The sequence below is a fragment of the Giraffa tippelskirchi genome, chromosome 11 (genome assembly GCF_054371585.1).
Source record: "Giraffa tippelskirchi isolate mGirTip1 chromosome 11, T2T-mGirTip1v1.2.pri, whole genome shotgun sequence".
NCBI lineage: Eukaryota > Metazoa > Chordata > Mammalia > Artiodactyla > Giraffidae > Giraffa > Giraffa tippelskirchi.
Genome location: NC_137285.1, coordinates 4,710,161 through 4,736,268, shown reverse-complemented (window position 1 = coordinate 4,736,268; position 26,108 = coordinate 4,710,161). Strand labels below are relative to the sequence as shown.

General features: G+C 37.1%; 1 protein-coding gene across 2 annotated transcripts in view; it reads right to left on the bottom strand.

Moving 5' to 3' along the window:
* TTC28 (tetratricopeptide repeat domain 28) overlaps nucleotides 1-26,108 on the bottom strand; it is a 581,567-nt gene that overhangs the window by 545,374 nt on the left and 10,085 nt on the right. Inside the window, exon 2 of one of the 2 annotated variants that reach the window (XM_081542775.1) lies at nucleotides 18,413-18,691. The exons of the other annotated variant lie outside the window; for it this stretch is intronic. Within the exon in view, the coding sequence (XP_081398901.1) occupies nucleotides 18,413-18,691 (279 nt within the window). The remainder of the gene's footprint in view (nucleotides 1-18,412; nucleotides 18,692-26,108) is intronic. 2 annotated transcript variants of the gene reach the window in all.

The following is a 26,108-nucleotide window of genomic DNA, read 5'->3' as shown; positions in this document are numbered from 1 at the left end:
AAGCTGAAACTCCAATACTTTGGCCACCTGATGCGAAGAACTGAATCACTGGAAAAGACCCTGATTCTGGGAACGACTGAGGGCAGGAGGAGAAGGGGACGACAGAGGATGAGATGGTTGGATGGCATCACAGACTCAATGGACATCAGTTTGGGTAGGCTCCGGGAGTTGGTGAGGGACAGGGAGGCCTGGCATGCTGTGGTTCATGGGATCACAAAGAGTCAGACATGACTGAGCGACTAAACTGAACTGAACTGGAGCATCAGTGAAATTTGAATAGGGTCTGCAGATTGGATAGCAGTATTGTATCAATGTTAATGTCTTAATTTTAAGGGTTGTACTGTGGTTATATTCAGTATTTGTTGAACGGTTTAGGGATAATGGGACATCATGTCCACAACTCTTTCTCAAATGGTTCAGAAAATAACAGTAACAGTTATAGGAAAAGAGAATTATAAACCAAATATGGTAAAATGTTAGCAACTGGGGGATCCAGATGAGGGATATACAGGAGTTCTTTGAACTAATATCACAACTTCTCTGCATGTTTCCCATTATTTCAAAATTAAAAATATAAAACTAAGAAAATAAAATTTATAAATGCTTTGATATAGTATATTTTAAGAGAAATATCTAAATTAATAAACACATGAAATTATTTCAAAATAAAAGTAATAAAAGAAAGTAAACGAGATACTTTGACAAGAGTATACTACAGCTGAAAAAATATCTATATTAATAAACACATGAAGCAATTTTAACTTCAGTTCTTAAAAGCCTCACTGAATTTCAATTAACATGAAAAAATATTTCCCTCCAATTAATGAGAACATACTCCTTCCAAAGAATTCAAATGAAGGTAATAGTGTCAACATTCTAGAAAGCCATCTGAAGGTAAAATATTTTTTATCTTTTAAAATATAATAAATAATGCTTTTAGTAGCACTCTTCAAAACTAAAACAGTGTAACGTCTTGTTAGGGGGAGGGGAAAATCACTAAATTTGATCAACGACTATCTTTACTCAGTGACTTCCAGTGTTGCTAACACAAATATAAGAAGAATTTTCCAATTCTGGTAGTAGTAATACCCCAATTTCAAAAAAAAGATTCATTTTTTTTTTTTTTTAACACATATGGGTCTTCTAACAACCTTATCATTTAAAAAAAGTTTTTAGAAAAACACTTCCTTGCCATTGTTTGAGTTGCTTTCATAACTTCTAATCGGAAATGTTTCTTTGAGACTATTGAAAAATATTTTTCTGAAATGATTGTGGAAACCCCAGGATAGTTTTTCTCTTTTCATTAACATAAAAAATGCTACCAACCCTTTACTACAGAACAAGAGAAACAGAAAAGTTGAGTGCCCTAATACATTTTGAATACTATCTCCCAAAAAGCATACATCTACAGTTCAATCAACTGTCAAGTATTAATGATAGTAAAATTTTCACTTCATTTAAAACAATGCATTCCCATTCCTTAGTGATAAATTCGCACCATCTAGGAGCTAGAAGTGAAACTGTTACTTACCATATGTTTATAGCTTGGTCATTAGAACATTCTTGAAATGAATTATGACAAACAAACCTGAGACTTTAATAACTGAGTTCCCATTTCCTGAATTTCCTTTACAGCAAGACTTCCCTTCTTGCCAGACTTCCTGAATCATTTCCTAAGGATAAAGTACCCATCTTAAAAGTACTTGGTTCTATCCCACGAAAGTCTCGTTTCCAAGGAGATGCTGTGTACTCTGCATTACCTCAGTCTCACATTTATGAGAAGAATTCCTCTCCGTAAAAAACTGCAATTTTCATCTCAAATCAACAAGAGTAAAATAAAAACTTAATGTATAAATAAGTAAATGACCGGTGAGCTTAAAACTCACTTCAGTAACAAATATAAAAAGCTACCAATTAAATGGTAGCAACTAGAAAATATACTTTTGTCTGTCATTTCTGTAGTCTTTTCTAGAACGACAAAGAAACAAAGACTACTTTGTGCCTTTTCACATGTACCCAAGAAAACGCAAAAACCCTCAACCACTCTACCTCATCTCTTACTACAGATTTTTATCTTCTTCTTGAATAAAAAGTCAAAAATACTAAACTGGATTCATAATATGGGATCCATATTATGAAAACATATTCATAGTATGGAATATTATATTTCCCAGGTAAGAATACTAGAGTGGGTTACCACCTCCTACTCCAGGGGATCTTCCCAACCCAGAGATCAAACCTGCATCTCTTGTGTCTCCTGCCTTGGCAGATGATTCTTTACCACTAGCACATCACCATTTTATCTGAATAAAAAATCAAAAATATTAAACTGGTATATCCATAATATGGAATATTATTTAGCTGTTAAATATTCCATATTATGGATATAATAGCTGTTAAAATAATTAGGTGGATAAATTGAGAAAATAAACATATTACCATGCTAACATTTAAAAAGCATGTAGGTATACGTGTGAGCCTATGTGTATATGTGTGTATAGTTGTACATATATCACAAGATATCTCAAAATATTGAAATAAAAACAGTTAACTCTAGAACTGGAATGGAGGGTGAGGAATGGAACGAGAGGAATATAATTTTTATTGTCTGAGATTTTTCCAAAAGTAATTATGAGTTACTTTTGTAATAATAAAAATATGTATGTATGAACATATAACTTACAGATTAACCTATAATACCTGAAATATAGCTTCAAAGGCATACAAATAATAAGCCTGTCACAAAATCATGTTTTAAGACATGAGTTTAGGCCTTCAGCACAGCTTGTCTTCTCTCTGCCACCCTGCCTCTTCCCCTCTTCCCTCCCAGGGGCATAAGCTTGCTCCTGGGCTACTCCCTAATAAACATCTTACACATGGGGAGGGTGGGTGGGAAAGACATGAAATAACAGCTTATATTAGTAACAAGAAACCATGATAAATTGGTAACAACATTTGTTCCGGTAATCAGTAACATTAAAAGAAGAAATAGTTGACTGTGTTGGATTTCACTTATGATAAATATAGAGACCACTTAACTTTAAGGGAAGTGTCACATTCTTCCTCTTTCCTGATTATCATTCCAGCTGTCCACCAAAAACTTCGAATAACTAAAGTCTCACTTCCTTAAAAGCAGGAATGAAATTATGCAAAGAAATTAAGTAAGGAAGACAGTCTATCTTACTGTAAATGTTTATTCTAAACTTAATATTTGACTCATAACTTTGATTTTAATGTCATGAGACAAATGCACAGATGTGGAGAAAATTGGAGTCAGGTAAATAGCATTTCTTTTTTTTTTTTTTTAAATAGCATTTATAATTCTGATTTTTTTTCTTACTCTGACTGTAGGCAAACTACTTAAAGCTTTCTGAACTTAACTTTACCTATGAAATAAAGACAGTACCACCTATAACAGGTGATTGTTATAATGATCAGGGAAAGCTTTAGAATTACGACATTTAGTGAGTTTTTACAAAGCTAATTCCATGCCCCTCAGTTTCTTTCCATTCAACACCAGTACTCTAGTCCAAATTACCATCATCATTCGTCTGCCTGCTTCTGCTTTCACTCTCCTACTTTCCATTCCTCTCACAATGATCTTTTACATTTTTCCATAAAGAAAACTATGAAGAAGCTCTTCCAAAATGGCATCATAAGACTTCCAAAAATCTGCTTTTCCATAAAAGCAGCAAGAATATTAGCAAAACTTTTCAAAATCAACTTCTGAGAATTCTGGAAATTAACCAACAACTTGCAGCAGCCCAAGAAGTGTTTCTTCAAGAAAAACAGCTGAATCTCAAAGAACAACAAGTTTGTGAGGTTTTACCATACACTATTTTTATCCTCCTCTCCCAACTCTGTGGTAGATGTGAAAACCAAGCAGTCTCTCAAACACAAGTGTGTGGGGGTAAAAACGGTTTGGAGTTTTCCAAGCACCCTATCCCTACCACTATCTGACTTGTTTGGCAGCTTCTTAAGAAACCTACAGTCTTAAGATTTTATTTGACCTGACTCAGAGATAACTCAGTACAAACAGCCCTCCTCTCAGTGAAAGTCAAAGTGAAGTCGCTCAGTTGTGTCCGACTCTTTGCAACCCCATGGACTGTAGCCTACCAGGCTCCTCCATCCATGGGATTTTCCAGGCAATAGTACTGGAGTGGGTTGCCACTGCCTTCTCCAGGGGATCTTCCCGACCCAGGGATCGAACCCGGGTCTCCCACATTGTAGACAGACGCTTTACCATCTGAGCCACAGCATGTGTCAAACAAAATCAGTGGCAATAGCTTAACATCACAGCTGCCTGAGGAAGTAATACAACTGCGTAAATAAGATAAAGAAAAATCTGGAAAATTAGATGTTCATAGGAGGCTCTGAAAAGCTCCAAAATATTCTTAGAAAACTAGGAATGTGAATGCCCAAGAAAGACCTGAGAATGATTCTAATCTCTTACCTCTGGCTGAACTTGAGGTTTTACACAAGCAGGAAGTGAAGGCTAAGACAGCGCTCCAAGCTGTCAAAATGTTCAAAGTATGCCCCACACACAGACAGAACTCTTCCAAGGCTGGGAGAATTATTGGTTCAAGGCATTTAAGGAATTTCTATGCAATCAACAGCTAGCCAGGCAGAAATTTCAGTGGCTACACATGACTTTAAAAAATTAGTCCAGGAAAGTCACTAACGCACAAAAGGCAACAACAACAATCAACAATAAGTCCAGGTCAGGGGACAGGAATACTTTGGTTTTCAAAGTTGCTACAATATGTATGTGTGCTAGGTCACTTCGGCTGCGTGGGACTCTTTGAGACCCTATGGACTGTAGCCCGCCAGGCTCCTCTGTCCATGGAATTCTCCAGGCAAGCATAACGGAGTGGGTTGCCATTTCCTCCTCCAGGGGATCTCCCCAACCTAGGAATTGAACCTGGGTCTCTTATGTTTTCTGCATTTGCAGGAGGATTCTTTACCACAAGCGCCAACTAGGAAGCCCCTTGCTACAATATATTACTACTTAAAAAGTACATCTTTCAACAAAAAAACTATGAGATACATAAAGAAACAGGTAGGTATGGCCCATACATTGCCAAAAAAAAAAAAAGCAGGCAATAGAATCTGTCCCTGAGGAAACCCAGATATTGGACTTAGGAGACAAAAACTCTAAGCCAACACTATAAACATATTCAAAGTACTAAAGAAAACCATGTCGAAGGAATTAAAGAAAAAAAAAAAAATTAAAGGAAAGCCCGAGCACAATGTCTCACCAAAAACAGAATATCAATTAAGAAGTAGAAATTGTTTCATTTAAAAGACAATGGCATAAAGTAATAATTATAAGATTATGCTGAAGGGCTTATAATATATAAAGATGTCATTTGTAGGACAACAAATAGCATAAAGGAAGGAGAAAGGAATGAAGCTATATCATAGCAAAGTTTCATATACTTTTGAAACTAAATTTCAAGGTGAAATTTTGTGAAAGGTGAAAGAGGAGAGTGTTGGCTTAAGCCTCAACATTCAGAAAACTAAGATCATGGCATCTGGTCCCATCACTTCATGGCAAATAGATGGGGAAACAGTGGAAACAGTGTCAGACTTTATTTTGGGGGGCTCCAAAATCACTGCTGATGGTGATTGCAGCCATGACATTAAAAGACGCTTACTCCTTGGAAGGAAGGTTATGACCAACCTAGATCGCATATTTAAAAGCAGAGACATTACTTTGCCAACAAAGGTCCGTCTAGTCAAGGCTATGGTTTTTCCAGTGGTCACGTATGGATGTGAGAGTTGGACGGTGAAGAAAGCTGAGCGCCTCAGAATTGATGCTTTTGAACTGTGGTGTTGGAGAAGACTCTTGAGAGCCCCTTGGACTGCAAGGAGATCCAATCAATCCATCCTAAAGGAGATCAGTCCTGGGTGTTCATTGGAAGGACTGATGTTGAAGCTGAAACTCCAATACTTTGGCCACCTCATGCGAAGAGTTGACTCATTGGAAAAGACCCTAGTGCTGGGAAAGATTGGGGGCAGGAGGAGAAGGGGACGACAGAGGATGAGATGGTTGGATGGCATCACTGACTCGATGGACATGGCTTTGGGTAAACCCCGGGAGATGGTGATGGACAGGGAGGCCTGGCGTGCTGCAATTCATGGGGTCGCAAAGAGTCGGACACGACTGAGTGACTGAACTGAACTGAACAAACACAGAACAATTATAGCATGATGGTGGTGGTTAGCACCATCATCATTTATAACTATCATGTATTAAATAACCTACATATGAGAAACTCTGTGCTAAATGCCTAACATTATTCTATATAATCTTCAATACAACACTTCAAGGTTTGTGATGTTAACCCAGTTTATAATAGGAAAACTAGGGCTTATGGAGGAAAAGCAACATATAAGGAGAAAAAACTCAGGTCTTACCAAAGAACCAGCAGCCTCTGCTTCACATGCTTCAATATATATGAATTTCAGTTACCACAGTTGAATAACACCAGTTCCCTAATAATGCAGTTCGAGTTTCACATACCATAGTATATTGAGTTCAGTCGCTCAGTCGTATTCGACTTTGTGACCCCATGAACCGCACCACACCAGGCTTCCCTGTCGATCACTAACTCCCGGAACTGGCTCAAACTCACGTCCACTGAGTCAGTGATGGCATCACTGGCATCACCATGGTATATTAACCGTGAGTAAATGTGTAAAAGTACAAACTCCACTGCTAGCTCTTCAGTACACAATTGCTACATAATAAAAAGAAATGTATCATGATTACTGACCAAACATGATTTGTTTCAAAGTCTGTCAGAGGGACTTTCCTGGTGGTCCAGTGGCTAAGACTCCACACTCCCAGTGCAGGGGGTCCAGGTTCAATCCCTGGTCAGGGAACTAGATACCACATGCTGCAACTAAGATTTTGGATGCCACAATGAAAGATCCAGCATAGCCAAATTATATACATAAATAAATAAATAAAAAGTCTGTCAGAGGTTGGTCACTGCTATTCTGTTATTCAGCTCATATACAAACAGCAAAGAAGTAGTTATGCTGTCTCCTTATCTTCCAGTGATAAACCCATATGGACAGTCTCAAAAGAGAATTGACCAACAAACATGAGTGCAGCAAAGAAATAAAAAGTTAACAACACTGAAGGTAAAATTGAAATCAAATATAAAGAAAGATATAGAAGAACAGTTGACTGTGGGAATGCTGACATGTCTATCATTCAAGGGATTCAGTCAGAAGAACTTGGGACAATGAACTTACGGGCATAAATGAAGAAAGTAGTTGTGACAAAAAAGCTGAATATGTTCCAGAGAAAGTGATGCTGGCAAAACTATTGGAATTACAGGAATTTTCAAAGATATTTCACAAAACTGAAAGCACAAAGATTAAAATAGTAGAAGCTGATGCAAAATTACAAAGGAGGATGACAGTTTGCCAAGGCATATTGTCACTGACATTTGCTCACGCTGTATTGTAAATTACATGATGAGAAGGCAGTAAGCACTGTTCAAACAACTCTGGGTAAGTTTTTAATAGAAAAATAAAACAAATCCTTAATGTTTTAAATCACAGGCACTGAATACTAGTTTTTAAATATTTTAATATTTAATATTTTTCTGTCCTTATATATTTATAATCTACAGTAAGAGTTTTTAAAATTTTGATAAAAACTTGCAAAGGTCACAGAGCAATCAAAATTGCTGCAATGATCACACTGAAAGACTTCTCAGCCTGCAGAGTCACCTCTAAGGTACTGTGCTACCACGCAAAGCAAGGAGTGCCTATATGTGCTGTTTCCATTATACGATGCTATCGCACTAAACATACAAAAGGTTTTAATGTGGGAGATTTGAAAGAAAGATTCCTTCCAGAACAGATTAAAAAGTAGACTAAAACTATTGAGGTCTTCAGCTAATGATTAAAAAAATTTCTAAACATCAAGTTTATGGTCTGTAACAACTGCATCCTCAGAAGTCTTCAGAAAAACACACACACACACACACACACACAATTATGCCTCCTAATTTTCTCATTGATTTAAAAATTAAGGCTTAAAAAAAAGTGCATAGTTGCACTTCCCTAATGGTCTGGTGGTTAAGAATCTGCCTGCCAATGCAGGGGACACAGGTTCAATCCCTGATACACGAAGACTCCACATGCCTCTGAGCAACTAAGCCCATGCATCACAACTACTGAGATTATGATACTAAGTGAAGTAAATCAGACAGAGAAAAGACAAGTATCATATGATATCACTTATGTGTGAAATCTAAAAAGAAATGATACAAATGAACTTATTTATAAAATAGAAATCAACTCATAGACATAAAAAATGTCTGTCTCATAGACATAAAAAACAAACTTATGGTTACTAAAAGGGATAGCAGGGAGAAGTGGGGGATAACTTAGGAGTTTGGGATTAACATATACACACGGGAAAGAGTACTGGAGTGGGTTGCCATTTCCTTCTTCAGAGGATCTTCCCAACACAGGGATCAGACCCTGGTATCCCGCATGCAGATGCTTTACCATCTGAGCCACCAGGGACAATATACACACCACTATATACAGAAAGGATCTACTGTATAGCACAGGGAACCATACTCAACATCTTGTAAAAACCTATAATGGAAAAAGAATGAAAAAGAATATATGAATATATATATATATATATATATATATATATATATATATATATATACACACACACACACTTGAAACTAACACAGCATTGTAAATTAAAAAACTCCCCAAGTTGGTAGGTGCCCAATATGCTACTGGAGATCAATGGAGAAGTAACTCCAGAAAGAAAGAAGAGATGGAGCCAAAGCAAAAACACCACCCAGTTGTGGATGTGACTGGTGATGGAAGTAAAGTCTGATGCTGTAAACAGCAATATTGCATAGGAACCTGGAATTAGGTCTATGAATCAAGGCAAATTGGAAGTGCTCAAACAGGAGATGGCAACAGTGAACATCAACATTTTAGGAATCAGTGAATTAAAATGGACTGGAATGGGTGAATTTAACTCAGATGACCATTATATCTACTACTGAGGGCAAGAATCCCTTAGAAGAAACGGAGTAGCCATCATAGTCAACAAAAAAGTCTGAAATGCAGTACTTGGATGCAATCTCAAAAATGACAGAATGATCTCTGTTCATTTCCAAGGCAAACCATTCAATATCAGAGTAATCCAAGTCTATGCCCCAACCAGTAATGCTGAAGAAGCTGAAGTTGAACGGTTCTATGAAGACCTACAATACCTTTTAGAACTAACACCCAAAAAGATGTCCTTTTCATTATAGGGGGCTGGAATGCAAAACTGGGAAGTCAAGAAATACCTGGAATAACAGGCCAATCTGGCCTTGGAATACAAAATGAAGGAGGGCAGAGGGTAACAGAGTTTTGCCAAGAGAACGCACTGGTCATAGTAAACACTCTCTTCCAACAACACAAGAGAAGACGCTACACATGGACATCACCAGATGGTCAATACCAAAATCAGACTGATTATATTCTTTGCAGCCAAAGATGGAGAAGTTCTATCCAGTCAGCAAAATCAAGACCAGGAGCTGACTGTGGCTCAGATCATGAACTCCTTATTGCCAAATTCAGTTTTAAATTGAAGAAAGTAGGGAAAACCACTAGACCACTTAGGTATGACCTAAATCAAATCCCTTACGATTATACAGTGGAAGAGACAAATAGATTCAAGGGATTAGATCTGATAGGGTGCCTGAAGAATGGAGGAGGTTCGTGACATTATACAGGAGGCAGGTATCAACACCATCCCCAAGAAAAGGAAATGCAAAAAGGCAAAATGGTTGTCTGAAGAGGCCTTAAAAATAGCTGTGAATAAAAGATAAGCAAAAGGCAAAGGAGAAAAGGAAAGATATACCCATTTGAATGCAGAGTTCCAAAGAATGGCAAGGAGAGATAAGAAAGCCTTCCTCAGCAATCAATGCAAAGAAATGGAGGAAAACAACAGAATGGGAAAGACTAGAGATCTCTTCAAGAAAATTAAGAGATACCAAGGTAACATTTCATGCAGAGATGGGCACAATAAAGGACAGAAATGGTATGGACCTAACAGAAGCAGAAGATATTAAGAAGAGGTGGCAAGAATACACAGAAGAACTGTACAAAAAAGATCTTCATGACCCAGATAATCACAATGCTGTGATCACTCACCTAGAGCCAGACATCTTGGAATGCAAAGTCAAGTGGGCCTTAGGAAGCATCACCTCAAACAAAGCTAGTGCAGATGATGGAATTCTAGTTGAGCTATTTCAAATCCTAAAGGATGATGCTGTGAGAGTGCTGCACTCAATATGTCAGCAAATTTGGAAAACTCAGCAGTGGCCACAGGACTGGAAAAGGTCAGCTTTCATTCCAATCCCAAAGAAAGGCAATGCCAAAGAACACTCAAACTACCGCACAATTGCACTCATCTCACATGCTAGTAAAGTAACGCTCAAAATTCTCCAAGCCATGCTTCAACAGTATGTGAACTGTGAACCTCCAGATGTTCAAGCTGGATTTAGAAAAGGCAGAGGAACCAGAGATCAAATTGCCAAATCCAATGGATCATCAAAAAAGCAAGAGACTTCCAGAAAAACATCTATTTCTGCTTTATCAACTATGCCAAAGCATTTGACTGTGGAAAATTCTTAAAAGAGATGGGAATACCAGACCACCTGACCTGTCTCTTGAGAAACCTGTATGCAGGTCAGGAAGCAACAGTTAGAACTGGACATGGAACAACAGACTGGTTCCAAATAGGAAAGGGAGTGCGTCAAGGCTGTATACTGTCACCCTGCTTATTTAACTTATATGCAGAGTACATCATGAGAAACGCTGGGCTGGAAGAAACACAAGCTGGAATCAAGATTGCCGGGAGAAATATCAACAATCTCAGATATGCAGATGACACCACCCTAATGGCAGAAAGTGAAGAAGAACTAAAGAGCCTCTTGATGAAAGTGAAAGAGGAGAGTGAAAAAGTTGGCTTAAAACTCAACATTCAGAAAACGAAGATCATGGCATCTGGTCCCATCACTTCATGGCAAATAGATGTGGAAACAGTGACAAACTTAATTTTGGGTGGGCTCCAAAATCACTGCAGATGGTGACTGCAGCCATGAAATTAAAAGACGCTTGCTCCTTGAAAGAAAAGTTATGATCAACCTAGATAGCATATTAAAAAGCAGACACATTACTTTGCCAACAAAGGTCCATCTGGTCAAAGCTATGGTTTTTCCAGGAGTCATGTATGGATGTGAGAGTTGGACTATAAAGAAAGCTGAGTGCCTAAGAATTCATGCTTTTGAACTGTGGTGTTGGGGAATACTCTGAAGAGCTCCTTGGATTGCAAGGAGATCCAACCAGTCCATCCTAAAGGAAATCAGTCCTGAATATTCATTGGAAGGACTGATGCTGCAGCTGAAACTCCAATACTTTGGCCACCTGATGCGAAGAACTGACTCATTTGAAAAGACCCTGATGCTGGGAAAGATTGGAGGCAGGAGAAGAGGACGACAGAGGATGAGATGGTTGGATGACAATACCGACTCAATGGATATGAGTTTGAGTAAACTCTGGGAGTTGGCAACAGACAGGGAGGGTTGCAAAGAGTCGGACACTACTGAGCAACTGAACTGAACTGAATTTTTTAAAATAAGAGTTGAGTTGGATCTATTCTATGTAGCCCAGTGGGCTTCCTTGGTGGCTCAGCTGGTAAAGAATCCGCCTGCAATGTGGGAGACCTGGGTTCGATCCCTGGATTGGGAAGATCCCCTGGAGAAGGAACCAGCTACTCACTCCAGTAATCTGGCCTTGAGAATTCCATTCAGTCCATGGAGTCACAAAGAGTCAGGCACGACTGAGCGATTTTCACTTATGTAGTCCAATAATAGTGGGTGCATGCTAAGTTGCTTCGGTCTAGTCCCACTCTTTGAGATCCTATGGCCGCTGCTGCTGCTGCTGCGTCACTTCAGTCGTGTCCGACTCTGTGCGACCCCACAGACGGCAGCCCACCAGGCTCTGCCGTCCCTGGGATTCTCCAGGCAAGAATACTGAAGTGGGTTGCCATTTCCTTCTCCAGTGCATGAAAGGGAAGTGAAAGTGAAGGCGCTCAGTCGTGTCCAACTCTTCACAACCCCATGGACTGCAGCCTACCAGGCTCCTCCGTCCATGGGATTTTCCAGGCAAGAGTACTGGAGTGGGGTGCCATTGCCTTACTGAAGCACGAAAAAGTCATAGCCTTTAGCCAAGGAAGAAGGGGCTCTCAGAAGGAAGAGAGGCAGAAACGGGATACACAAATTCTGCCTTCCAACATCTCTGAATAACCCTTGAGTTAACATGTATGAAGCAAATTCAAAGCAATTCAACTAAAGACAATATCTGTATGAAGCTTCAATTCAAGAAGTAAAGTATGTAGTTTTATTCTAACCAAGAAAATTACTAGCCAAACAACATCATCAACAACCACTGAAAACAATGGCAAACTTACAAGAAGAAAAAAATATCAACTCAAAAAGATTTCAAATAAACCAATAAATAGCATGAAAAGAGTAACAGAGGAAGAAAAACAGAAGACAGAAATAAAATGGTAGGTAAAGGCAAAATCAATAGCACTGGCGATCACATTAAATGCTAGTGGACAAAGATCCAATTAAGAGACAAAGACTGCCAAAACTGACTTAAAAAGCAAGACACAATTATATGCTGTTCAAAAGAGATGAATTTTAAATGTAAAAGCCCAGAGAGATTGAAAATATATAAATAGAAAAATATACATAAAGCAAAAAGTGAGCAGAAGACAGCCAGAATGGCTATATTAATATCAAACAAAATAGATTTTAGGACAAAAACTAGTATACCAGAAATAAAGAAAAACCTTGCATAATAATAAAAGGATCATTTCCTCAAGAAGACATAATAATAATGAAAGTGTTTATGTTAATAACAGAGCTTCAAAACACACAAAGCAAAATTTTACAATATTAAAGAGGAAAATCTCCAATTCCAAAATCTTAATTGGAGATTTTAACTTTATTCCAGTACTTGATGAATAACTAGACCTAAATAAGTCAGCAAAGACAAAGAAGATATGAACAACACTATCAACTATCTTGACCTAGTTGATATCCATAGAACTATATCTCACTACTGCAAAACACTCATTCTTTTCAATTGCTCACAATAGGTTCACCAAGATCAATTATATGCTTGCCATGAAACAAGCCTCAGTAAATTGAAAAGCAATAATATCATTCCAAGTATGTCCTTTAATAACAATGGAAATAGATATCAATAATAAGATCACTTTAAAAAACCCGAATATTGGCAACTTAAGTACAAACTTCATTAAATAACTCATGGATCAAAGAAGTAACCATAAGGAGGATTAGAAAACATTCTTAACATTATCATTATAATGAAAACATGTCAAAATTTGTGGGATACAGCAAAAGCAGTGATTGGAGAGAACATTTTAGCTTTAAATGATTATATTAAAAAAGAAGAAAGATTTATGATCAAAACCCTAGGTCTTCCCTGGAGTGCAGTGGGACACTGCACTGTCAGTGCAGGGGACATGGGTTCCATCCCTGCTCTGGGAAGATTCCACATATTACCAAGCAACTAAGCCCATGTATCACAACTACTGAGCCCATGCTCTAGAGCCATCCTGCCACAACTACTAAAGTCTGCACACCTTAAAGCTTACAAACCTCAACTACTGAGCCTGTGTACTGCAACTACTGAAGCCCACGTGCCTAGAGCCTGTGCTCCACAACAAGAGAAACCATCACAACGAGGCCCAGGCACTGCAACTAGAGAGTAGCCCCTGTTTGCCACAACTAGAGAAAAGCCTGAGCCTGTGCAAAGCAACACACACCCAGCAGAGCCAAACAGAAATACAGAAAAAATTTTTAAATAAAATCAATGGCCTAACGTCCCATCTTAGGAAATGAAAAAGACAGTAAATTAAATGAAAAATAATTAGAAGGAAATAATAAAGAGCAGAAATTGATGAAAGAGAAAATGTACAATACAGAAAATCAATAAACCTAATAACTGACTGAACAGAAAGATGAACAAAATTGATGAGTATCTAGGCAGACTAATGAAACAAAAGAGAAGATACAAATTAACAATAGTAGGAATGAAAGAAAGGACACCATTATAGATCCTACAGAAATGAAAACAATAATAAAAGAATGTTATTAACAATTTCATGCTGATAAATTTGCAACCTGGATTAAATGTAAAAATTAACTGAAAGTGACAAAATACCAAAACTAATCCAAGAAGAATTAGAAAATTTAAATGGCCTCATATCAAAGAAATTTAATCTATAATTAAAACCTTCCCACAAAGAAAAGTCACAGTAAAGATGACTAGACTGGTCAATTTTACCAAATACTCAAGGACAAAACATGCCTTTTTCCAGAAAACACAAGAAGAGGGAACACTTCAAAACTCATCATATGAGGCCAGTATCACTCTGATACCAAAACCAGCAAAGACATCATGAGAAAAGAAAACACAAATCAATATTCCTCATAAACACAGATGTAAAAATTCTTGACAAAATTATAGCAAATCATATCTAACAATATATAAAAATGGTATATATAATGACAAAGTGGTATTTATCCCATGACTGCAAGGCTGACTTAACATACCAAAGTAAGTGAGAAAAAATATAATTTCAATAGATGAAGAAAAAATGTGACAAAATTCAACACTCAATCATAATCGAAATTGAATGGAATATCCTCCACCTGATTAAGGGCATCATCATCAACAACACAAAGCTCATACTTTTGCACTAAGATCAGGAATGAGTAGAGGAAGTTTGTTCTCATCCTTTCTATTCATAATTGTACTGGATATCCTAACTGGTACAATGGAGCAAGAAAAAGAAAGAAAAGGCAAAGGCCAAAAAAAAAGGAAGAAGCAAAATTGTCACTACCTGCAGACAATAAGATCATGTACAGAGACAATCTAAAAAGCCCTACTAGAACTTAAAAGAAAATTCAACAGGGTTACACGACACATTTTTTTCTATACACTAGCAATTAAAAATTGCTAAATGAAAAAATTTAAATATATTTGTAAGAGCATCAAAAAACAAAATACTTAGAAATAAATTTAATAAAAGATGTGAAAGACCTGAACACTGAAAGTGACAGAAAGTTGCAAAGGGAAATAAAATAAAAACTAAATAAACAGAGAGCTGTACCATATTCATGGACTGGAATGTTAAGACAGCTGCTGCTGCTGCTGCTGCTGCTAAGTTGCTTCAGTCGTGTCCGACTCTGTGCGATCCCATTGACGGCAGCCCACCAGGCTCGGCCGTCCCTGGGATTCTCCAGGCAAGAACACTGGAGTGGGTTGCCATTTCCTTCTCCAGTGCATGAAAGGGAAAAGTGAAAGTGAAGTCGCTCAGTCGTGTCCAACTCTTAGCGACCCCATGGACTGCAGCCTACCAGGCTCCTCCGTCCATGGGATTTTCCAGGCAAGAGTACTGGAGTGGGGTGCCATTTCCTTCTCCAGTTAAGACAGCAATTCTCTCCAAATTACTCTAAGAATTCAATGCAATCCCATTAGTTTCCTAGTAGATTTTTTGAAGAAATTGATGTTTATTCTACACTTATATGAAAATGCAAAGACAGAGAATAGCAAAAACCTAGAAAAAGAATCAAGTTAGAAGATTCACAGTATCTGATGTCAAAACTTACAAAACTATAGTAATCAAAACAATATGATTTTGATAAGGATAAGTAATAAATTAATGGAACAAAACAGTACAGTAATATCCTCACACTTTTACAGTCAAATGGTTTGTGAAAAAGGTGCCAAAGATAATTCGATGGTGAAAGGATAGTCTTTTCAACAAATGTGCCTGGAACATGGTTATCTATATGGAAAATAAATAATAAAAACCTTGATCCTTACCTCATTAAGTCCCTAAAATTAACTTGAAATGAATCACAGACCTAAAGGTAAAAACTACAAAAATTCCAGAGGAAAAGAAAAACTTTACAACTTTCAGTAAGACAAATATTTCTTAAACAAGACACAGAAAGAATGAATACATACACAGACAACAGCTCAGAGGCAGCTGGAGATAAAGGTATCATAATGGGATCGGGCTTATTGTTTTCTGGGGGGATCTCATAGTGCTTTCGTCCATGCTTCTTTTGAAGCCCATATCACACCAAAATCACTATTTCTTTCAGACAAAATAAATAAGAATAAAAAACTCTCCATCCAATCTCTGGAACCCTTGGACCTTAACATAAAAAATTAACTTTTACAGAGAGAGAAAGAGAAATTGGAAGGTATGTTTTACCACATCAAACTAGACAACAATGACAGCTGGAGAAAGATTTCAGAATAGATTATAATGAAAAAGTCTGTCAAAACAGTCAAAAAGAAAAGGAGTTGAAAAAAATTTACCAGACATATCTTTACAAGAGAGTAGAAATGAATCTTCTTTTATATAATGAGTATATTCCGAGAAAAGTATAAAAGCAAGTTTTTATCAAAGGAAACTTTTATGCAGTAGGAATTTCTTCATAAGTTAATTTTATTATGAATCATATTATATAGAAAGACCCTTTCATGACTTCAGTAACAAACCCTAATTTATATTTTACATAATTCTAAATCTTGTTGCTTAAAGCCAAATATAGAGTTGAAATATTAATGCAAATTGTAAATATACAATAAACTTACTTGTCATAAGGGAAAAAAATCAGAGACTAAAATTGAGAGAAATTATCTTAAAAAGTTGATTTCTCATCTATCATCATTAAAGTGCACCTTCCAGCTATTTTCTGTGCAAAAATCATAAGAAGTGGATATGAGAAAGTGGAAATGACATAGAAAAAGGGAAAAGATAAAAGTCTGAAGCTATTCACAAATAATAAGAACACAAAATAAGTAGACCTCAATAAAGAAGGAATGAAGACACTTGATCTGAAATTTAAGCTCTCTATAGTTATTGGGCTCATTGTATCATCACAGGCTTTTAAAAAAGAAGAAAGAGGAGAAGGAAATGGCAACCCACTCCAGTATTCTTGCCTGGAAAAGTCCATGGACAGAGGAGCCTGGTGGGCTGCAGTCCATGGGGTTACATGACTGAGCACGCATGCATGAGGGTGGAGGGAAATGGGTTGGTAGCAATAAACTGGTAGAACTAAAAAAAAAAAAAAAAGAAGAAAGAAAGAAAAAGAGAGAATACAGACCAAGGTTTGCTAGAATAACTTACTAATTTGAACATTTAATAAAAATGCACAATCACAGCTGTTATACACGAAACATCAAGTATGTACAAGTAACAAATTATCTCTAACTCTTAAATAACCTTACAAGATAGGTATTATCATTCCATTTATCTTAACCCCAGAGATGTTAACAGACTTATCTAAAGCCATATTGTCATTAATAGAAGTGAAGGAATTTGAACCTAGGTCTGTCCTTTGAAAACAGCAATCTAACTCCCAAACAGTGTCATGTAACTTTTTTTTTTTAAAACAGATTTTGTTTCATTTACAGTGATTATAGTTGTAAAAGAAATCCTTTAGGGAATTAGAGAATCCCAAACAACTTATAAGGTAGCAGCATTACTAGAAATTCCACTGACTGAGGCCAAAAATACCTACCAGAATTAAAGCAGAAAGCAACATGACTATGACATATCACTAATAAGACAATAAGAATTGTTTTTAAATTTCTGGTAAATTTCCACTAACATTTGTTAGTCTGACAGAAAGCCAAAAATAGAATGAAATGGGTTTGTAGTTCGATTAAAAAAAAATCTCAAACAGTTTGATCACATCTTAAGAAAGCATTTCTAAAACTGGGTGTTAGAAGGTGAACAGGCACAATGAAAATAAAGTATATACCAAAGATAACAACTCAAGCCTTAAACTATTCAAGGGAATATAGATAATTATACTGATTTATTAGGGGAAAAAAGCTTCTCTGATCAACTACCATCCTGAAAACAAGCAGTTGTTGATAGAGAATAAAATTATTTTAAATTGAAGAAACACGATTATAATACTTCATCTGAAATATCAGTGCAAGAAAGAGATGTCCAAAACCTAGATAAACAACTAGAATGCATCCTATCAAGAAGCTAAGTTGAAGTAAAAAAAATGTATATCTCAAACACAAAGGAAAAGAATTAAACTTAGACACGGAAAGCATACTTCCAAAGTATAAAAAAGGAAGGCATTCACTAGTGTACCAGCTCAATGAAGCCAATTCCACATCTTGCTGAAGTACAGACTATTAAAATATTAATAACTGTACTCAGTCAATAAAATGTTACATTTAAATAAGAAAGCACAAAAGGTTCTGTGAAAGTAAAGGAAATTTCTACCTTTGGCCACTTGGGATTGAGAAGTCGAGCTTTGATTGCATCGTCCAGTGCCTTGTCATACTGCTGGATTTTCATATAGGCTGCAGATCTATTGCTGTATAAGATACAGTTCTGAGGGTCAACAGCCAGGGCTTCATTGTACAGAACAATAGCTGTGTGGAAATCTCCATCATGACAGGCCTGATTACTCTGACGAACTTTCTCAACAAATTCAGCTTTGCTCAGCACTGGTCCATCAGGACTTCTCCGGCCAATAGTCTTAGCACCAAAGAGAGGAATCTACAAACAAAGAAACTCTGTGAGATAAAGTTCAGTTAATCCAGAGAGGTTCCTTGTTGAAATTTCAAAAGAATATGGACATTCTTCATAGTCTGCTTTATATTACAGTTAACTTTTGTGCCCAGAAAGACAACACACTTTCCAAGAAGCAGCAAACATAGTACTTTAAATACATATGTATATATGTATGTGTGTGCATATATACACATATAGTTACAAACATATATATTTATATATGCATATATTTTTTGTTTGAGATAATGAATGAATTAATAAATGCAAAAAATAATCAGGCCTTTCCTTGGCAATTTAAAGTTATACCAAGAAAAAAACAAAATGCAAACCAATGCAGACAATAGGATCTCAATTATGTTAAGATGGCTGCATTTAGGAAATTAACAAAAAGAACAAGATCAAAATATCAACTATGCTAAGTTATCTTTGGATACAAGATTATGAGTTATTTTCTCAAAATTTTCTTTTAACCCAATGTGATGCAATGAGCACACGTAAGTCTTAAATTTAAAAAAATAATAGCCTTTTAAAAAATAAATTTTCATGTACCAAGGTATCTTTTTATACTGGCAAACTTGGTAACTATAATTTGCCTACCACCATGGAATTTCAAAGACAAACATCAGTTTTTGGAGATCATCAAAAAGAAAAAAAAAAAAAATCTGCTGTAAATTGTATCTTGGCAATTTAAACGCTGTCTCTGACGTTGATTTTTCCAAATCACTAAGTTTTCTATGACTTTATAGCAGTGACCTTAGAACGAGGGAATAGATGAGTCAAATGTTATTCATTTTTAAAAAAGGAAAATTAGAAACTGCATTAGAATCCCAAGGGTAGATGCTTAAGACAGCAGTATCAAGAGAAACAGTTTGCAATTTCAAGTAGACTTGCCCTAAGTGAAATTAAAACAAAAAAAATTAATTTCCTTCCCCACGTCTTCCTTTAAGACTCAGTCCAGTCCCTCCATTCAAAAGTGGACAGATCTAATAGGTAACAGATACAACAGGTACAAAAGTAACAGACTCCTCACAGAGGTAGTTGCATTAAAAAAGAACAGACTCCACAGAGGAGGAAGAAGACAAAGCCAATCTCCCACATAGGCATTCAGATTTTTTCCTCTACTCATAGGGATATCACATCCTAGCTTTCTAGGACAATTTAAAATTTCCTAGAAATTTCAAATATCAGTGCCCAAATTATATCCCTCAAGTTCCTCACACGAACATAGAATCAGCCAGTAAGTACACTCTGGTTAGGGCTCTGTTTCTGTGTTTTAATTATGATCATGAAACATATTGCTTGAAAGTGAATGGACTATGGAACATTGAGCAAATGACCAGGATTTTCCGGAAGAGTCTTGATTAATTTTTTAATGATTTCAGCCACACAAAACTAATGGATTAATATAAGACATTTAACAATGTATAAGACATTTCATTTTGGGAAACAGTCATCATCATGACTTTACTTAAGGGCAGTACTATCCATAAATTATAGAACAAATTCAACATTTGAAAATTCAGGGGTAGAACATAAAAACTGCAGTAACAGTAATAGAAGTAAAATTCATTAGGTTCATATGTGGCCTAAAAGTGAAAAAGACATAATCCTACTATTACAGCATTCCTTGCTTCTCAGGGTAATTTGGTTCTACTCCAAAATAGATAAGAATCAAATTAAGAAAAGAGTCTGCATTCTATTATCTCCATATACAGTAATACAAAGTAACATTTTCCAAAACATGTTCCAAGGAACCCCTAGGTCCTCAGGAGACTGGGATGAACAAAGTTAAATTAAGTTTCTTCTTTAATGGAAGACACTTCACAGTCCATGAAATCCTCCAGGCCAGAATACTGGAGTGGGTAGCCTTTCCCTTCTCCAGGGGATCTTTCCAACCCAGGGATCAAACCCAGGTCTCCCGCATTGCGGATGGATTCTTTACCTGCTGAGCCACAAGGGAAGCCCAAGAATACTGAAGTAGGTAGCCTGTCCCTTCTCCAGCAGATCTTCCTGACCCAGGAATCAAACTGGGGTCTCCTGTATTGCAGGCAGATTCTTTACCACCTCAGCTATCAGGGAAGCCTGCTAAAAGTTATTTCACACATTGTAAATCTGATAGAGGAGATAGCTACTATACATAATAAGATCAAAGTGTCTTTTCGGTGAAGTACCTAGCTGGAGGAGAAAATGCTCGAAACACTGATATAAACTATTAAATAATGCCTCTGAGAGCAAAGAAAAACATCATGAAAAAGTTAGTGCTAGTGCAGAAAGGCTATAAATACTACAGAACTCCAACACCATCATCACCACCAAATGCCCACAAATACAAGAGAAAAACACACTCTAGTAAGTGTCCACAGAAGCATCTAATTTGTCAAAATATGCCTAAGTCTACTCAGCTGGTTACAATGCGGTCCTTAGGAGGCTAAGAAATGGCAATTTTGTGTAAGATTTTGTAAAAGAAATATAATTTCCTTTGTCCTTCTCTATCTTCTCTGCAATTGATAAACCTGGCAATACAGAGAGATTTTTAAAAAAGGTTTGCGTTATTTCTCAGATTATATAGTACCTGGAAAAAATGGCCATATTAAATTCATAGACTACTAGGGTGAATATACAGTATTACTCAAGGAGACCAAAAAAACCCAAAGTTTTGAAATACCAACCTTAATTCCTCTGATATTCTTTCTTTCCTCGTATATTTCATATAGGTATAGTTTATGAATGTCAACATCCATTAACATTGTTGATGTTTTCTTCTGACCCTCTGACAGACTCATCTTAAAAGGACACAAGTGTCAATAACATATGGACCAAATTGACTCAGACTATTCAGCCACATACGATTACTTAACGTAGCTCCAGTTCTGTTATAAATTTTGACTATTCAAATGATATAAAAAATGCTTATCAGTTTTAAATATCTGCATGGAAAAAATTATTTTTAAAAAAGTAAAAAGATGAGTCACAAGTAAGTTAAAAAAACTATTTGTAATACATGATAAAAAGCTAATTTGCTTACTATATAGTGAAAGAAAAGTAAAAGTCACTCAGTCATGTCCGACTCTTTGCAACCCCATGTACAATACAGTCCATGGAATTCTCCAGGCCAGAATACTGGAGTGGGTAGCCTTTCCCTTCTCCAGGGGATCTCCCTGACCAAGGAATCGAACCGGGGTCTCCTGCACTGCAGGCAGGTTCTTTACCAACTGAGCTATCAGGGAAGCTCTTACTATATAAAAACCTACACATAAATTAGAAAAAAAAAAAAAAATCCAGTGGAAAAAGCAAAGAATATGTACAGGCAGATCACAAGAAAGGAAATTCACATGGCTTTTAATCATATTTTTAAATGTGTGGCTTCAATTCTTTTAAAAGAAAATCAAACCGTGAAGTATCACTTTTCACCTCGCCTACTAATGGGGAAAAAAACACATTTTAATGGTAAGAGGATAAAGAAAAAAAAGTCCCACCCATACATTGTTGGTGGAAGTGCAAGCTGGTATAATCATAGAACAATTTAGGAATATCTAAAAAAAAAAAAGTAAAAGATACACACCCTTCAAATTCTAGAAGTTTTTCCTACTTCTAGTAAATTAGACTTCAGATACATTAACCTATGTAGACAAAGCTATATATAACAGGACATTCATAATAGAATCATTTGTATGAGCAGAGCTCTTGGGTGAACAGGTGCATTGTCAATAAGCAGTACTATTCTGAAAGGAATCTTTTTTCCTGAGCAATAGATTTCAACAGTGGGCTTAAAACAGTCAGTAAACCATGTTGTCAACAGATGTACTGTCATCCAGGTAGACATATTTAGCATAACTCCTAAACACCCTAAGATTTCTTGAATAATAAATAGCATTGGCTTCAACTTAAAGTTACTAGCTGCATTAGCCCTTAATAAGAGTCAGCCTGTCCTTTGAAGCTTCAAAGTCAAGCACTGACTTCTCCTCTATAGCTATGAAAGTCCTAGATGGCATCTTCTTCCAAGAGAAGGCTGTCTCATCTACACTGAAAATCTGTTGTCTAGTGTAGCCACCTTCATTAATTACCTTAGTGAGGTCTTCTGGATAACTGGCTTCTATGTCAGCACTTGCTGTCTCATATTCCACTTTCCTGTTATGGAAACAGCTTCTTTCCTTAAACCTCATAAACCAACCTAACTTCAATTTTTTCCTCTGCAGCTTCATCACCTCTCTCAGCCTTCACAGAAGTAAAGAGAATTAGGGCCTTACCGCGGATTAGGCTTTGACTTAAAGGAATGTTGTGGCTGGTTTGATCTTCTATCCAGACATCTACAACTTTCTCCATGTCAGTAATGAGGCTGTTTCACTTCATTATCATTTGCGTGTTCATCAAAGTAGCACTTTTCTCCCCCACAGGTTTAATAAGTTGACCCCTTCAGTGCCTATTTGCAGTGTCCAACATTCCTTCGAAATACCAGTCAGACTTCGCAGTGGCCAACAGTAAAGTTTAGGCCTCCAAAGTTAAAAGCTCAGCTCCTCTGAGCACTCTGTGTTGCACTTGTCCAAAATTAGTGACTCTCTATAGTTGAAGGGCTTTAAATGTACCAGTGAAAAAAGTTTTCTCCCCTCAAGGGGAAGAAAGAAAATCACTTCTCAAAACCCAGCAGATCTGTCTGTAGGGGCTTTCCTCCTGCCCCATCTCTTCAGGCTTGTTTTTTGCAGTGGAGCAAGAGACCAAAATCTAACTTGAGTTACAAGAAACAAGACAGTGATGGCTATAAAGGGAGTGACAGAAGCAGCAGGTTCTCCTTTACCTCCCACAACCAATATATGTGCCTCACAGAAAAACAAAAATAACAGGTCCACAAAATACAACAGCTAGAATTATAAAAAAAAAAATCCATTCATCCAATGGTGGTGCAGTGTTAGTCACTCAGTCGTGTCTGACTCTTTGTGACACCACGGACTGCAGACCGCCAGGCTCCTCTGTCCATGGGATTCTCAAGGCAAGAATACTGAAGTGGGTAGCCATTTCCTTCTCCAGGGGGTCTTCCTGACCCAGAGATCACCTGCACTGCAGGCAGGACACATACAACATTTACCAATTAAGTCTGATGTCTTATATGGGTGCAATTAATTGTGCCCCAAAATAACCACAATACTAGCATCACAGATAACCACAACAAATATAATAAAAATTTTTTGAAATGTCATGAGGATTACCAAAATGTGACACAGAGATATGAAGTGAGCAAATATTACTGGGGGGGGAGGGAATGCCACCAATAAACTTGCTCAAAGCAGTTGCCACAAATCTTCCATTTGTAAAAAAGAAAAAGAAAAATAAAGCATCTACAAAGTGCAATAAAGCGAAGCACAGTAAAATGAGGCATGCCAATATTTTAGCTTGCTCCTTGGAAGACAAGCTATGACCAACCCAGGCAGCATATTAAAAAGCAGAGACATTACTTTGCCAACAAAGGTCAAAGCTATGGTTTATCCAGTAGTCGTGTGTGGATGTGAGAGTTGGACTATAAAGAAAGCTGAGCGCTGAAGAATTGATGCTTTTGAACTGTGGTGTTGGAGTAGACTCTTGAGAGTCCCTTGGACTGCAAGGAGATCCAACCAGTCATCCTAAAGGAAATCAGTGCTGAATATTCATTGAAGGACTGATGCTGCAGCTGAAACTCCAATACTCTGGCCACCTGATTCGAAGAACTGACTCATTGGAAAAGACCCTGATGCTGAGAAAGATTGAAGGCAGGAGGAGAAGGGGACAACAGAGGATGAGATGGTTGGATGGCATCACCAACTCTATGGACCTAAGTTTGGGTAAGCTCTGGGAGTTGATGATGGATAGGGAGGCCTGGCGTGCTGCAGTCCATGGGGTCGCAAAGAGTCGGACACAACTGAGCGACTGAGCTGAATATTTTAGCCAATGACAAAACTGCCAATATTTATATTAAAAGTAGATATGCTTTAGATAGCTCATGATTTTGAAATGTTGTGGAAGGAACATGGCTTTCTTACTTCTAGTGTAAATCAAACTTAAAATGGCCCCTATGTTCAGGAATTATTGGATGCAATACTTTTACCTGCCACTTTAGCTCTTAAAATTCCAGGGGATTCTAAACTTGACTCTCTGGAAGCTAAGGGAAATCACCTTGCTGACATCTCTGCAAAGAATGCTACCCTTAAAGGAACCAACAATCGCCAAACCTCTGTCATGGTCGAAAGGGATATTTCCCTAAATGATAACTTAGGAAAACTGGCTAGAGAAGCCCAACAATGGCCTCAAAAAACAAAAACAGGATTAGAAACTCAACAATTGTTGACTTGATAAAAAGAGAAAGCTCTGGTTTGGACCAAATAACAATCCAGTCCTACCAGAGACTCTCAAATTCTCAGTCCTCACCATCATACAAGCAATAAGCCCCTGGTCTACTAACAAAATGATAGCCTCATGAGTCAATATTGCTGAGAAAACAATAACAAGACCACAAAAAGTATCTACCTCACTTGTCTCATTTATCTGAAGCACAACCCAGGGAAGCCTGTTAGTACTGCTCCCGGACATTTTAAACTGCCCAATGGACCATCTGAGGTCTGACAAAGTGGATATCATACAACTTCTGTCTCATGAATATAAATATGTTTTAGTCATGGTTTGTATGTTATCACACTGGATGGAAGCCTTCCCTTGCAGACAGGCTACTGCCCCTTTTGTGGCTAAAGTCCTTTAGGAAAAAAATTATCCCTACCAAAAGAATGTTTCTCAAACTTCACAGTGATCAAGAACACATTCTAAAAAAAAGAACACACACAAAAAAAATAAATAAATAAAAAAAAGAACACATTCTATGGCCACTTCCTTCGACAAGCCTGAGTAGTTTGACTGGTTTTACAATACTTTCACTGTGTTTACCACCCTCAATCCTCTGGTGTAGTCAAATGCCCAAATGGCATTATTACGACTGGAAAAATTTGTAGCGGCTCTCCAAATACCTTGACCAAAAACATTGCCATTGGTGCTTCTAAATCCTAGATCCACCCCTTCTGTAATTCATAAACTTTCACCCTTTGAAATAGTCATAGGATGCCTAACGCACTTGGTCCTGGTTCTTCTGATGCGCAACTGATGAAAAGGAGAGATACTCCAATAGTGCAAAGGTCTAATTGCTTCTATTACAAATAGTCATGCTTTGGTACAGCAATCTTTTCACAGTGCACTCTCAGGAGACAAAGTACTTAAGCATCACATCTTGAAACCTGGAGATTTCATCTAAAGGAAAAAACACCTCCAGGAGAGTATTTTTAAAAGTTAGTGTTAACATACTGCTGCATTTAAAGTAACTATATACAAAAAGTGATAAAACACTACACAAGAAGAAATAAAACTTTTTTTAATATTTGAGCCAAATTAA